General features: G+C 43.5%; 1 protein-coding gene across 4 annotated transcripts in view; it reads left to right on the top strand.

The window, feature by feature from the left end:
• The window catches only part of FNIP1 (folliculin interacting protein 1), a 92967-nt gene that overhangs the window by 35618 nt on the left and 41744 nt on the right, over nt 1-15605 (top strand). For all 4 annotated transcript variants that reach the window (XR_004646764.1, XM_034778394.1, XM_034778392.1 and 1 more), the window contains exon 2: nt 4637-4763. Coding sequence is in view for 3 of the 4 variants with exons in the window: in XM_034778394.1 (XP_034634285.1) it covers nt 4637-4763 (127 nt within the window). In the remaining variant the exon portion in view is untranslated. The remainder of the gene's footprint in view (nt 1-4636; nt 4764-15605) is intronic.

Here is a 15605-nt window from a genome sequence, read left to right as displayed (position 1 = left end):
CCATCTTTACAATCTAATTGCAGCAGGTTTGACTAATTTACTATGTGATATCTGGAAGTCTACCTGTAGAATCAAGTCATTCTTCACCATTTGGGGGCCAGGCTCCAGCACCTCATTGCTAAGATCTAAAGAAAATGACTTAAATTTTTGAGTTGCGTTTTAAAGAATCTGTTTATTTATATAACCTTTTAAAGAGACTATTTTTCTCATATTTCCCATATTTAAACAGTCATATTCTTTACATGATTTGCTGATTATGGATAGGATTTTCAAAAGCTCCTAAATTATTTAGGTGCGTGTGAAAATCTCACCCTACATGAATTATTATTTATTTGAGGCCTATGGAAACTACAATAATACAATCAGGACGGGTGCTCTGTGGTGCTAAATGAAATGGTCCACCCCATCTTCCTCTGTTGGTCCTTCAGTGAGGTCAGAATATGAAATTTGTGACATCACAGTTCTCTATCATGACAACAGACTGAGATTTCTTAAAATCAGCTCCCCAGGAAGATCAAGTAGTAGCCGCTGGCTTATTCAGGAGAAACGTCTCATTAGCAAAACCAGTTGATTTTCACAGCAGTATTGGAAGGTTTAGACATGGCTTCCATTAACATGAGTAGAACATCTGAGTCTAAATCCCCTGGAATGCTGTGAAAACCTCAACCAAATATCAATTACACTTCATAGTAAGGTACCATTTAAGAAAAGAATATATACATATAGCTATATGGGTAGCTAAGGGAATGTATTTTCCATGAATCTTTCCTCTCACTCTCCTTCTCCCCAAAGAAAAAGTTTTCTCTGCGTATTACCATAATTTCCCCAAAGGTTGTTATGCCACACAAATGAAATTGCCAGCAATAGAGGGGCATTATACAAGGCAGTCCTTTTGCATCCTTTGAGTCTCAGGTTAAGAGCTAAATGGTTTTGACAGCCTTGCTTGGGCCCTCTATCTTACGTAGCCCCAATTATGGTAGTATCTGAGTGCCTCACCGTCTTTAATATATTGATCCTCTCAACACCCCTAATGAGGTAGAGAAGTACCATTATACCCATTTTACAAATGGGGAACAGAGGCAAAGAGCAACTAAGTGACTTGCCCAAGGTTACACAGGAAGTCTGTGGCATTGCAGGGACTTGAACCTCAAGTCTCAGACTAGTGCTCTAACCACTGGACCATCATCTTCCTGTGCAATGAAGAGAATCCCCCACACTTTGGGACTACAGATGGGCAGATCCATAGCTGTGTAAGTTTTTCTTTTACACCAGTGACTGACTGTCCCAGAGTATTGCCCTGCAGTATTTATTTTGGGAGGGCGCACTGCATATAGCAGACAGTAGTTTGTATATTTTCTCCAGATGCTCTTTTTAGATGTCAGCCTAACAATACTTTACATCTGCTAAACAGGAGAGCAAAACTACTCTGTGTATCCTGTTTCCTGCTAAAATGTGTGCCTAAGCGTATGTCTACACTGCTATTAGGCACCCACTGCTGGCCTGTGCCGGCTGGTTCGGGTTTGCGGAGTTCAGGCTCTGATATCCTCCCACCTCACAGGGTCTTAGAGCCCGGGCTCCAGCCTTTGCCCGGACGTCCACACTGCAATTAAACAGCCCTGTGAGCCTGAGCCCGAGTGAGCTGGCACAGGTCACCCATGGGTGTCCAATTGCAGTATAGACATACCCTAACTGCTGAATGGACAGGGGTGAGTTTGAGGGGCCAGCCTCCCTCTTTTTACTGTCTGTCCTGTTGAACCGTCTGCTAGTACTCTTCAGTTTCTTCTGATACAGGGAACACTCCAGTACTGCCAGAGACTATTTTGCGAGGCTAACGCTGTGTGTTAGAGCTCTATTATGTAACACAGATAACACTTAACTGGGACTATCACGAATATGATTTACAGTACACGTTGAATACTTGTCTCAAGAAAGTTAAAATGACATGTGCAGAAACGGAGAAGCAAACAGTTATCTTGTTATCTTGGTCAAATATGTTGCAGAATGCAGCAAGGGTTTTATATTTAGCTTACTTTCCTCTTAGTGTGTAATCTGCTCTTGGAGCTTGTTATGAGCAGACTTTCCTGAACATCTGGAACGGTTCCTGCCCTTCTTTGCCAGGATAGTGAAGCGATTTCAAAGTCGAATGTCAGAAGTACTGACTAATAAAAGTCCTGCTCTTATTTAAGAGAGAAGCAAATTCAAATGCATTGAAGGAGTGGGGCAAGTGAAAATAATGTTTTTGCAAGCAATGGATTATTATTATTACCTGTTTATAATAGTGTCAATGGCATAGCTCATGAGAATGGTTTCTAAACTTTCCACCCACTTTACTTATGGGTAGGAGATGCCCCAGCCATATGTTCCTACTGGGGCTGTGAATGTGAGATTATCTACTGGCCTTGCCTCAGTAACTAGAGATTAGGTGTAGGGGTTTGGCTTGGGGCCAAACAACCCCAAATGTAGTGGTTTGGTGTCTATCTCAGTTAAATAACTCTCTTCTGGTGCAATCCCAACCAATAATTGTGTGTGTGTGTGTGTGTGTGTGTCACAGTAAGTGACACTTATCCTCTCCCATGAAGCAGAGCATCACCAGATCTTGAATGGATTCTCACACTAGCTAGCAGTCAGAACCTGTTTAGTGCTGCAGAACCTACAGAGTTAATGGACCAGAATCTGCTGCTACTGAAGTAATGGCAAAATTCCTGTTGATTTCCGTAAACTGCAGGATTGGGCCTGCTGGTAGGAGATGTAGGAGAAGGGCAGAGGACCAGCGTTGCTTGCAAGCACTGTACTCCGACTCTGTTGTGCCATTTTAATAGCTGTCCTAGCAAAGAGCAGTACTTTTTTTTTGTATAGATTTCAGTTATTTAGCGGTCTGGTCTCCTTTTGAGGTATGCAGCTTTCATTGAGAGTAACTAGCTTGATGAGCGTACACCAAGACAAGACCAGGCTCTTACACTCAAACCTCTGGACATCAACTTATTTCAGTTGTAAATTGCTCAAGTTTTCTCTTGTATTTTTTCCCTCTTACTGTTTGTTGCATAGTATCCTGTCTGCAGCTTCTCTTTTTCTCCTCTGTTGCTAAATTGTGGGGCTAAGCTGTTAGGAAATGGACTTCCTCTCCCAAGAGGCTCAGAGAACTGTATTTATTGCTGCTGCTTAAATTTCCCCCAGGCTGACACTAATCTAGCAGTAACACTTATGAATTTCTTTTACAGATTCCTAATATTTTAGTTACTCTGTAATATAGGGTTGCCACCCATCCGGTTTTCACCTGGACAGTCTGGATTTTGGCTGATGTGTCTTGGGTGACATTTGTGTCTGTTTTTTTTAAATCTGTGAGGAAGAGGCGGAGCAGGAGCGGAGCTTTGGAGGGAAGAGGTGGAGCAGGGGTGAGGCTTGGGCGAAGAGGCAGAGAAGGGGGTGGGAGCTTGGGGGTCCAGTTACCAGGCCTCAGAAAGGTGGCAACCCTACCATAATAGTTTGGGTTTTTTTTATTTGGATTGTGGAATTACAGTTCATGGCCTTTCGCTCTCGTTAGGCTGCCAAGCAAACTTTACTCCACATGCTAAAAATATAAATAACATTAAGTTTATGATGCAGCCGTAAAAGCAATACCATCTGTAGTAAGGTAAAAAGTACCCTGTGGACCTGACCCCTTGCAAGCTATCAATTTGCAGAGCTCGCACTAATTTAAGTCACTGGAGTCCTGAATGCAGAAAGCTTGTAGAGGGTCACCAGGCTACAGGAGGAATTGCTGGGGATAAATGTGTCTTCAGGGGACCCAGAAAGCACAATCTCAATAAAGGCCCTGTCTAGTAACACAAGTTCTTATAATGCCTATGATGGTGGCCCAAATTGTCTTTCTCTCTGCATCGGAATGCAGCAGTTATAATAATTGGAGATAGGCCCAAACCAGATCCAGCTGTAGATTGTCCAGTATTTGGGGTGATTCTAATCTAGGGTTTTGGGTTTGGACCCATCTGTAATAACAACACCAGCGTAATCATGTTTTAACACAAACATTCTGTCATTTCAGTGTTTTGGGCCCTTATAAAAGGGGAGGGTGGGTGGCTTCTCTGGGTATTTCTTTTCAGTTGTGCAGTTAAATGATGATGGATACTCACTCAGCTTTGCCAACCCCAAGCATTAAAAATCATGAGATTGGAAAAAAATGTTGGTCCCTCTTTATTTGCCTTTAGGGTGCACTCACTTTACATTTTCAAACTTTTCTCTGAAACCATGAGGGATAAAAAATTACTACCACTGTTTTTTTTTTTTTTTTAAATGAAAGCCAAGGTTCTCATGCAATCTCTTGATTCCAGCAGCTGGGGCTTTAAGAAAAAAGACTAAAAATCACCAGATTCACAGTAAAACTGAGAGAATTGGGAACCCCTTGATACTATGATGAATACTGATCTCAGCTGAGTTAAACCAGTTTACACCAGTGTGTGATTTGGCCCTCTATGTACATAGGCATGATGCTTGTCATAGGTTCAACGTATTTAATAAATTGCCATTGCATGTACTGGATTTTATTTTTTAACAAAATCAGGCATACAACAGTTGTTAAAGGAATGATGTAATAACTCGTTGTGGTAATAGACACTTCTGTCCTTTTTGTTTTCCATTCAAGCTGGCCTTTGCCGGAGTTTGACCCAAGTCAGATCCGACTGATTGTGTATGAGGACTGTGAAAGAAGAGGGCGAACTGTCTTATTTGACTCCAGCTCTAAAAGAAAAACCGAGGATGTATCCGTGTCGGTGAGCATTGCTAATCATTTAATTGAAACTTGATTACAGTATATTGTATATCTTTTAAAAGTAACACAAGATTAATACGTAAAATGCTTTGTATATATGTTCACATTTCAAACATAAAGATCCACGTTATGCTATTTTAAAATAAATATTGTGTTGCAAAGTATTTGAGCTTCAGTGATTCCCTGCAACAGTGGTCTTTTTATTCTTGGACTTTTTTAACCTTTTCTTTCAAAGAGATGTCTTGCTTTCTTTGGCCTGAGCAATGCTATGTATGGTGACGGAGAGGCAGTGGAAAATTTCTTCTTCTAACTATTGTACCAGCTCTTTAGTGGAAAGTCACTTGAAAACTTTATCTGTTTGGTTTTTCCTTTCATCAGCGGAATGAACTGCTGTTTATTGATCTGTGAATTTGCAATGTAATTGCTATAGCAGGATGAAGGAGGATGTTCCTGGGGGTAGGCACAGGAAAGCTGAGTTCTAGGCCAGCATTACCATAGACTATCTGTGTGAATTCTCTCTGAACCTCATTTTCTCTGTTTTGTAAAATATAAAACGCCTGCAAAGCCATTAAGATCTTCAAATAGAAGTCATTATCTGAGTGCAAATTGGTGGTCATGGTTAGTTTTGCATTAGGATCTCACATACAGCTAAATTCTATAAGTGGGACAATACAATACATTACCGCAAAACCCTTGTCTTCACTTCAGGTTTGAAGATGGTCCCGCCTATTGAAACCCTGCTACTTCTCATCCCAGTTCTGATTGCAGGCTTCCTCCAAATACCTCACTCTAACTCCGGGAAGTAATTTGTGTGGCTTTGGACATGAACTTTCATGACTTTCATAGCTGAATATATCAATTTTATATCCACAGTTCAAGACCTGGATTTCCTTGTTCTTCCTGGGAATTTAGGTGTTAGGTACTTAACACAAGCTTAATTGCAGTAACAGTAGCAAGTGCCACTGCGAAACAGACCAATTTAAATGTCCAAAAGTACATAACCAACAAAATATATATTGGATCTGCCTGTGCTATTGCTGTGCTAATTAAGCAAAGCTTTGTGGCAGTCTGTAATAGGGACCCCCTTGTCCTATTCCTGTTGATTTACTGGAGTCCTCAAAGCAGATCTAAAAAGTGTCTATACTTACATAGCCAATTTTCAATCATTATTGGTTTCATTACTAATACATAGTTCAGCATGACAGCTTGGTAGCGACAGAGTTCCGTTAAAAATAGACTTGTTTCACTAGAGTGACAAGCATCTGAAATCACATCACCACAATCTCTACTTTTTATGCCATTTCTTAACAGGGAAGAAATAGGAGGTAAGGATGCAGGGGAAAAATTGTTCCCAGACTGCAAATCTGGAATGCCCAGTGCTAGCCACTTCATTTATTTTATTGTTGGTCACATTCTTAGTATTTGAAAGGGAATTTATGATGATGCATTTCTTGCCACTTTCCCCAACTTTCATTTCATTGAAGTGAGACTGATTCCGATACTGGCCATCTCATGCAATCTTCCTTCTTTCAGCAAATCTTTGCAAGAGTTATCACATTTTGCAGGTAAAAATGTGCACAACAGTCCTTAACTCAGCATTTGCTAGTGCAGTACAGACTTGTATAGTTACTAGTACATATTGGAAATTTTCAAGGAATTGTGTTGGTTTGATTTTTCTCTCCCATTTATTATGATTTTAACAAGGACACTCCCTGCATATATAAAGTTAGATCTTGGCTCTAAGCACATTCCAAGGCACTCTTGCCCTTTTGCAGTAAGACATTTGTGTGGGATGGGCACTCTCCGCTGTGAAAGAGTATCTGTTAACTGCCTCTCCAAAGGCAATGTCCTCTGCTTTTTCCCTGGATTTCCTAATATGATTAATACCTCTGTGCATTTGCAAATACACTAAGGGGGAAGATTTGTAAAAGCACTCAGCACTGGCCCAACTGCTCCTATTCAAGTAAACTGAGTTAAGCCATTGTTGAGTGATTTTTGAAAATCCCACCTTAAAGCAGCATGTTATCATAGAATGCCTCTTTTTAATATGTAGCTAGCGGTGTAAAAATTGTATTTCCCTGATTTTCTGCTGTGTGTGAAAAGTGTAATGCAACTAAACACAAGGATGATTTAGTAGTAGTGTGCTTGCAGCAGTCCAAGATATACTCAGCTGTCTTTTGTCTGTGCATAATCCCCTGCGTATATCAGAATTGCATTTGATGAACCAAGGGTGAATGTAGTTCAGTCAGCTTAAACCCTATAAAGGGATGATATGGTTATGAAATGTAAAGCACACCTTGGCTTCTTTTCCAGAGAGGCGTGTATTCCAGGCAGGAAAATTTGGTTTAATCAGTCAGTTGGATGGATGCTTGGCTTTAAATTTTGGATAGATGAAGAATTTAAAAGCTGACCCTGATGGTCTTAAATTGTCCTGCAAACCAGCAGTATCCTCTTTTAGTGGGGTCTAATCTAACATTACTGGACATCCTAATAACATTTTTTGTGTGTGGGAAATGTTTATATATCAGAAAGAATGTCTGATGAAATCCTTAAATAATTCTCTTTTGCCTCTTTGCCCTCTGATAATCCAAAAAGCCAAATAAATGAGATTTTGGAATGCTCACAACAGAATTACAGTGAAGGCTAATGGGTGATAACCTTCTATCTGAGGTACCATATGATCGCTGCTATGCTAGATGACTTGAGGGGAAGAAATATATAAACGTTGTATGTTAAAATTTGCACTTGAATGAGGAATTAACTAATTGCAGACATTATGACTTTGCAGTCTGAGGTCTGCATAACTGTCTGCTTTCACCGCACAATGCAAAAATCCATCGTTCTTCCTTGGCTTTACAGGACTGAGAAAATTAAGACTGTTGAAAGAAACAAATGGAATACAAAGAAAGGGACAAATAGACACTCTCCCTAAGGAGTGACTCTGTGTGTTTTATTACTTTGGGATCATAGTACAGTTGATGGCCCTGGTGAAAACTGCCTATCGTTCAGTTTGAAGGAGAGTTGTTACTTTTCCTGGGTCTTATTGGGTATGTCTTCACAACAACAACAAAAAAGGCCTGTGGCCATGGGTCTCAGCGCCCAGATCAATTGGCTAGAACTGGGGCTCACGCTACAGGGCTAAAAATAGCCGTGTAGACTTTCAGGCTCTGGCTGGAGCCTGGGCTCTGAAACCTGGTAAAGGAGTAGAGTCTTGGCGCCTGGGCTCCAGCCTGTGGAAAGATCCAATCCCAGTGACCCTGTTGATCTCGGTACCAACAGGCATTTGACAGCCATTAAGAGGGAGACTCTAGCTTGTCTGAGAGAATCAAGTCTCTTGAATATTTAAGCTTCTACGGTACCAGATGGATTTGAACAGGCCCAATGTCTACCCTGTCATTTTTATTCCTGCAGCACAAACCCGAGTCTGTTGATCCGGGCTCTGAGACTTGCGGCTGCAGGTTTTTTTTGCTGTGTAGACATACCCTTAGAGGGTTAAACTTCTGTGGTAAGGCTGAGAAGGGGCCGCGTGGCAAGGACTGTGCAGGCCGCAGGAACTGAGAATGTTGGCCGAGCAGCGTGCCAGGCATTGTCACTTAGATGTGAGATCCACGTTAGACAGCTGTGATGCCTGGGCACTTGGCGTGTAGGACAGGGCAAAGTGACTTCCTTTTGTGTATCCTGTGCCTTTTTTGGTACTAGGCACAACAGGTTCTTTCCCAACTTTGTCCCCACTGATTAGTCAGCCTTCTGTATCCAGGGGCCTTACACAATTCTTAGATACTGTGCTGGAATTAATTGATGACTATTCTCTTTCCCTACGAGCAGCAGAAAATTAGACAAGGCTTCTTCCACTTTGGTTTTGCCAGTATCTCAGGAGAAAGAGACTGCACTTTTCAGCATTGTGACATCAGATCATGAGAAGATGTATCAGAACAGGAATCATTTGCATACAGAGTACATGAGGGCAGAGTGTGATGAAAAGGGCAGACATTACCAATGCCTTCACTAAATAGCCACACACAACACCTACATCATTCACATGTTATCAGTAGGACCCTACTAAATTCACGGCCATGAAAAACACGTCACAGACCGTGAAATTGGATCTTGTGTGCTTTTACCCTATACCATACAGATAACAGATTTCATGGGGGAGACCAGTGTTTCTCAAATTGGGGGCCATGACCCAAAAGGAAGTTGCAGGGGGGTTGCAAGGTTATTTTAAGAGGGTGACAATACCGTGACCCCTACTTCTGCGCTGCCTTCAGAGCTGGGCGGCCAGAGAGCGATGGCTGTTGGTGAGGCTGCCAGCTCTGAAGGCAGCACCCTGCCAGCAGCAGCACAGAAGTAAGGGTGGCAATACCATGTTATGCCATCCTTATTTCTCTGCTGCTGCTGGCAGCGGCTCTGCCTTCAGAGCTGGGCTCCCTGCCAGCAGCCACCGCTCTCCATCTTCCCAGCTCTGAAGGAAGTGCCGCCACCAGCAGCAGCGCAGAAGTGAGGGTTGCAGTACCACAAACGCGCTACAATAACCTTGTGACCCTCCCCCCACAACTCCTTTTTGAGTCAGGATCCCTACAATTACACCACCGTGAAATTTCACATTTAAATAGCTGAAATCATGAAATTTACAATTTTTTTTTTAAAATCCTATGACCGTGAAATTGACCCAAGTGGCCCGTGAATTTTGTAGGGTCCTAGTTATCAGTCAGTCAGGTGTTGGAAACAGTCACAATACTCCTCCCTGGCAGCTTTGTAAATCTGATCTACTTGCCTTCATAGAGATTTCAGTGTTTGCACTTCATACAACTATGAGGCTTGTTCATAATGACACCTTATTCATTTATTTTTAGGGGATAATGTCTGTCTATCACTTTAATGCCTCCTGGTAGCATCACATCCGAACCTGCTGGATCTCTAGCAGGAGGGTTTCTGCCAATTGAAGTCACCTAAAACAGGATTGGGGACTTCAACAGCAGAGTCCAGGGAAGGGGTAGGGACGGTTTTATGGCCTGCAGCATGCAGGGGGTCAGACCAGATGATCATAATGGTCCCTTCTGACCTTAAAGTCTATGAGTCTATGAGTCTATGAGTCTATGCTCTTTCTCCCCTAGCGTCCTTTCCCTTATTGCTGTTTCCTTCTATCTGCAAAACCCAAACCCAGAGATTAGTTAGAAACGTGCTTCCTCACTGGGTCCCAATGAAAATTTATGTGCACACGAGCAGGAAGAATGTTCCTTAGAAATCCTTGAAAAACTAATATCCGACCTGGTTTGAATTTGGATGCAAATATGCAATGGAAAGACAGATTTTCCACCCCTATTTTAAGGTATAGGCCCCAGAGGACAGAGTCAGTGCTGAGCTCTCAGCCTTCACTCTGTATTTTCTGATGTTTGAGCTGAGTGCTTGACTTCCCAACCTTGACACTGCATTTACATTGGCCATTTGCAGGGACCACACAGTTCTGTACTCAGCTGTTACTGTTCATTATTTATATAGAATCATGAATGTGTATGGCATGTAAAAACAACCAGCAATGCAAGGCGCCTGCCCCAAGAAGCTTACAGTCAAATTTGACAAGGACACCACAGAAGTGATGCCACAAAATGGAGGCGAGGGAGGAGGTCAAAGTAAACGCTAGGAGGGGAATCCTGCATGAGTGCTTTCCCCAGAGAACAGAGTGCATGTGTTTTTTGTTTTTGCCATTATGTCTTGTTAGTTACGTTTTTGCTTTGTGTTGTCCTTTGGTGGTTTATGGCTCAAAGATTAGTGGGTGAAGGGCATTCTCAAAAAGGGATTTGACTGAAAATGGTTGCTGACTGGCACATGAGACGTGGAAGAATTTTCTAAGCATAAGGGGAAACCTGCAAGGAGGTGTGTAGTGAAGAAGGTTAAAGAATGATAATAGAGGGAATGGGAGAAGGAGGAAGAGTCAGAAGGAATGAAGGCAGAGGCTGAGAAAAGGAGTTTGCAGTAGACAAGGCAAAAGGGAACCAAGTTGTTGAGCAGTTGTGTTGGAGAGGAAAGGGTGGAGCTTAGAGATGCTGCAAAGGAACAAGATGTGACGACAGCTGGATTGGACTTGGGAAGGAGTAAACGAGAGTCTAGCATTAGGAGTTTGGATGATGGAGGACAATGGAGTTTGTCAGAGTTTTAGGGTAACTACACCTGTATCCACCCCCCTTCCCCAACACACACACTCTGTGGTCCGCTCCAGGAAGGCCCAGTCAGGTACCAGACTTCCAACCATGCCACGTTTCTGGGTAGGGATATACAAGCCACTCTCTTCTGACTGGTGCCATATACTGTGATATTCCCAGGAAGCTAGTCTACCTAAAGGCCAGTGCCTGTGCTTTGCTTTCTTTCCGAGGGCTATGACCAGTGTATTGCCAGGAGTTACTCGTAATCACATTGTTCTTTCTAAGCAGCATACATTTATTCCTGGGGTAAAAGCATTACAGAAGAAACATTTAAAAACAATAAAAGTTCCTACACGCTTACTAATGTACCAGAAACAGCCCATCAATGTTATGGGGTCCTGGTAGACCAATGTTCTTACAACCCCTCCCTCTAGGATCAATGGTCCTGTCTGTTTGCTGAATCTAAAGAAAGACCCTAAGTCTGTTTATACTTAGCCTTTATATAGCCCAAGTTTTCTCTTTGTCCCTTGGTCTCTGAGAAACCCAGTTGGAAGAAATATATGCAAACTACCACAGGGGTGGAACCTCTCTGGGGTTGTTTACAGTTTCAGTGATGTGCCTTAATCATCCTGCCACTGTCTTTAGTTCCTGGAGGAGCTGTGGTAACCCTCCCACATAGAGCAGAACACATTCATACCTAAACCATTCATACATTTAAATTCAGTGGTCCCCAAAGATACTACATGGAGTTGCATTATGTGTCAGAGAGTTACTCATAAGGCTGGGAAGAGCAAGAGGGTTTGGGGAGCCGCTGAGTTTCATTTTCACCGCGCTGCATAGGCCACTGTTTCTGGTGCAGTGACACTTAACCAAATGCTAGTGCAGTCCGTGACCTCCTCATTTGGAATCTTTGACTCCAACTGCCACACTGGTTAAAAAGCATAAAAAGGCACATAATTTTCAACAGGATTACCCACACATTTGATTATGCTTAAGCATAGGGTAAGTGTTGGGCATTACATTGCTTAAGGGATTAGTAACAGAATATGGAGCCATTTGCCTGGAGGTGACCTGTGAAATTGAGATGATGGTCTCAAACTGTTTCCTCGTGGACAAGTTTTCGGGGAGCAAGAGACTACTGTTACAGTTGGCATCTCTGCAGCACAGAGACTGAATCCTGCCATCTCAGCCCTCAGTATTGATGGGCCAGCAGAGGGATGTTTTTCCCGGTCACTGCTCCTGTTTGTCTTGTAAATACTTGCAGGAGTTAGACGACACTGGGAACAAAGCTGACAACTTTCAGGAGTGCTACCTTCACTTTAAAAAACACCTGGCAGTTGAAAAAATGTGCAACAATCTAATATTCTAGGCGGATGCACTCATATTTTTATAGCCGCAGTTCAGGACATCCAGCAGCAATTCAGGCTGATGTTCATAAACTGTGAGAGTTAATTTCTCTAGATTCGTTTTTCCTCAGCTGTTTCTGAGGATTCAAGTAGCCTGGCTCTTGGATGGACAGTTCTCAAGCGATGGCAGCTTAGTGTTCTTTTTGGATAGTTGGTTTCTTATATTGTCCCCATCGCAGTGAAATCTGAGCACCTACTATGGCAGACAAAAGAATAAAACGCATGATGAATGTTCTCTCTCTCTCTCTCTCTCTCTCTCTCTCATGCGCAACTCCCCCCCCCCCATCACACTGTGTGGCTTTGGTCCAATACCCTAGGTCCCCCTCAAATGGGATTTTTCTACCCTACTCTCATTTTTGGTGCTTCCAACACCTGCCTCAGGAAACTCGTCCTTCCTGCAGTTGCTGAGAGTCTGACTTTTGGAGTCCTACAGCCTTCCAGAGCCTTCTCCCTGTTTTCTTTCACAGACTTTCTCTCTGTTTTATTTCAGGCCTCTCTAGTCAGTCAGGATGCAGCTTGCTCCAGGGCCAGCCTGAGTTTGGTTACGCTCCCCTCTCCCAGCAGCTCTGTTACTTCTGAGGTGTTGGAAATGCTAGCTCTTCTGTGTAGTCCAGTCTGAGTTCCGTTAATGGAGACCTCACTTCTACGGCAATTCTCCTTTGGGGCATGGTGAGGCATTTTATCCACGTGGGGATCAATAGCTCCGAAACCAGAGTGCCTTACCTATACAGGCAGGAGAAGAAACCTTCCCCACACTCATTTACCCTGACTTTCCCATGAGTGTCTGCAAAGGGTTCATCCCATTGATTCTGGCTTCCCATAACTTCAAAGATTCAATTATTTTCATTTTAATCTTGTTCTGTTTAATTCGTGGTGGGAGAAGCAAAAGCTTGTTCCCTGTCCATACGATGAAGAGTTTATGGAGCCAGGGACAGTCCATTGTAAAACCATCAAGGGGTTTAGCAGGATCAGGCATTGCGGGGGCAGGTTGGGGAAGACGATTTAGGAAAGAGCCTGCTGCAGATGTACGTGGTAGAAGTCCAGAAGCAAGGCCACTGGGGTGAAAGCTGCTTCATAGTGGGTCTTTAGTGCATATCTATCTGCAGCTGAGTCTTGTCAGCAATTTGTGCATAAGAACTCTGGCCGGGGGATGCAAAGACCCCCTTTCCCAGCTCCCCTTTCTGGCAACTTTGTGCATGGCAGAGATTTGCTAGCAGTATTTTATCTAGAGACTCGATTTGCTGCACTATGTACATTTGGGAAGAAAGAGAATAGGTTTGAAACTTTTGTTTGTGCAGCTTATTAAATTCTGTAGTTACCTCTTTATTTTGGGAAATCTGACTTGAAAATGCTTGGAATATTCTACTGGAACACAAGTGGGCCTATTCCCTTGTTGCATAATATCTAGCAATTTGTAGCATCTAATATTTCATTGACATTCAAATTCCGTAACTACAGAGAGGAGGCGCATTACCGATACTTGATCTCATAGTCCAGTGGGTTACACTTAAGCACATGCTGGATTCTAAAATTGCATGTTCCAAAATTTGTCAGTGTTCTGCGTTTTACAGATGATTTGCTACTTGTAAGCTGCTGACAGATGGTATCTAAAAGATCTTGAACATTTGACCTCTTTTACTTCACAGGTTCCTTAGTTCATTTTGCGTTCCACTGCAAAGATCAAATGTCTGTTCTCCTCTAGTATTTAAATTAGGAAACTATAATTTCAAGACGGATCTCTTCAGCGGATCTGGGAAAAGCTACTATGCTGAAAATAGTCAAGTGCTAGTGAAGAGAAATGATTAGGTTTTGCAAAATGTTCACTTTTTAAACTGTCATTTAATGCACAGAAGTTTTTCCCTTTACATAAATGCATTTAATATATTTCTAGCCTGAAGTAAGCCAAGTTATTATCACATCTTCTTATGGGAACTTGCAACATCTGATGGAAAATGTAAAGCTGAAATGCGGTTTGCCTGCACAGGCTGCTGTAACCCTGTGGATTCAATGTGGTTTTTTATCACATGATGCCTAGCCTAGCCCAGGACATTGTTATTTGTCAGAGATAAAATGCAATTCTAGTTCACGAGTTCCTACTAAAGTCAGATGATTATCGTTCACATGTTCCAGGCATTGTGTACTAGGCGTAAGCCAAAAATATGAGCCACTAGCAAATCTACACACTGCATGACTTCAGCGTGCTTCCCATAAGGATTAGTGTCATAATGGGAGGTGGTTCCTCTGAGAGGGAACTTGTACCAGTGGCTAAAGCACAAGCCTAGGGGTCAGGAGAATGGGTTTCCATTCCCATCTCTGCCACAGACTCACTAGTTTCTCTGTATGTTTTTCCTTAACCTTTCCCACTGGAGTAGCTTTACGCGTGGTAGCAACAGTGCAAACACTAGTGTGGGCAACTTGATGGAAAAATGTTAGTGAGGGCATGAGCCCTGTCTACACTTGGGGCCAGATTATAGCAAGCTGGTGGCCTACATACAGCATGACACATGGAGCCCCACACTCCACTTGCACTGGCCTCTACCCCGCCCAGGGAGGGAGGGGCAGAGACATGTGCACCTTTCTCCCTCTGCTTCACCTCACCTTCCCCCAGGAGCAGCAGGGGACCATCTTCTCCCTGCACAGGGCCAATGGTGGGAGTAGGAGTGGCAGGGACCTAGCAGGGCCGCCCAGAGGATTCAGGGGGCCTAGGGCAAAGCGGGGGAGCTGCAACGCTTGTACTCACCCTGCGGCGGTCCAGGTCTTCGGCAGCATTTCGGCGGTGCGGGGCCCTTCAGTCGCTCCGCGTCTTCGGAAGCACTGAAGGACCCGCCGCTGCTTAAATGCCGCCGAAGTCCCGGACCGCTGCCGGGCCAGGGCCCCTGCGGGGCCCGGGGCCTCAGGCAAATTGCCCCACTTGCATGCGCCCCCCCCCCCCTCCCCGGGCGGTCCTGGGACCTAGTACTTATCCTGGCAGCTGGCATGTATCTGCTTGGATGAATGGGCTGGGCCTCCCTGCACTTTTTTTCCTTCTGCCAGCTGACACATGCACAGAGCCCCCTGTTGAGGTGGTGTTGGCAGGACGCCCATCCCATTGAGATGCCTGGGGTAATTCACACCTCTCAGAGCTATTGTTTCTGGCCCTTTGCAGACTCTGCTTACACTTGGGTTGCATTTTCAGGCTTTTCTTCACAACTGTTAGGGCTCAAAAGCCGAATTTTTAAAATTGTTATCTGCATCTATGAAGTGCTATGCCAACCACAAGACTATATAAACACTTACTAGTATGTACGTAAGGTGGGG

Source organism: Trachemys scripta, chromosome 8 (genome assembly GCF_013100865.1).
Source record: "Trachemys scripta elegans isolate TJP31775 chromosome 8, CAS_Tse_1.0, whole genome shotgun sequence".
NCBI lineage: Eukaryota > Metazoa > Chordata > Testudines > Emydidae > Trachemys > Trachemys scripta.
The sequence above is the reverse complement of the archived record's forward strand: the minus strand, read 5'-3'. Positions and strand labels throughout refer to the sequence as shown.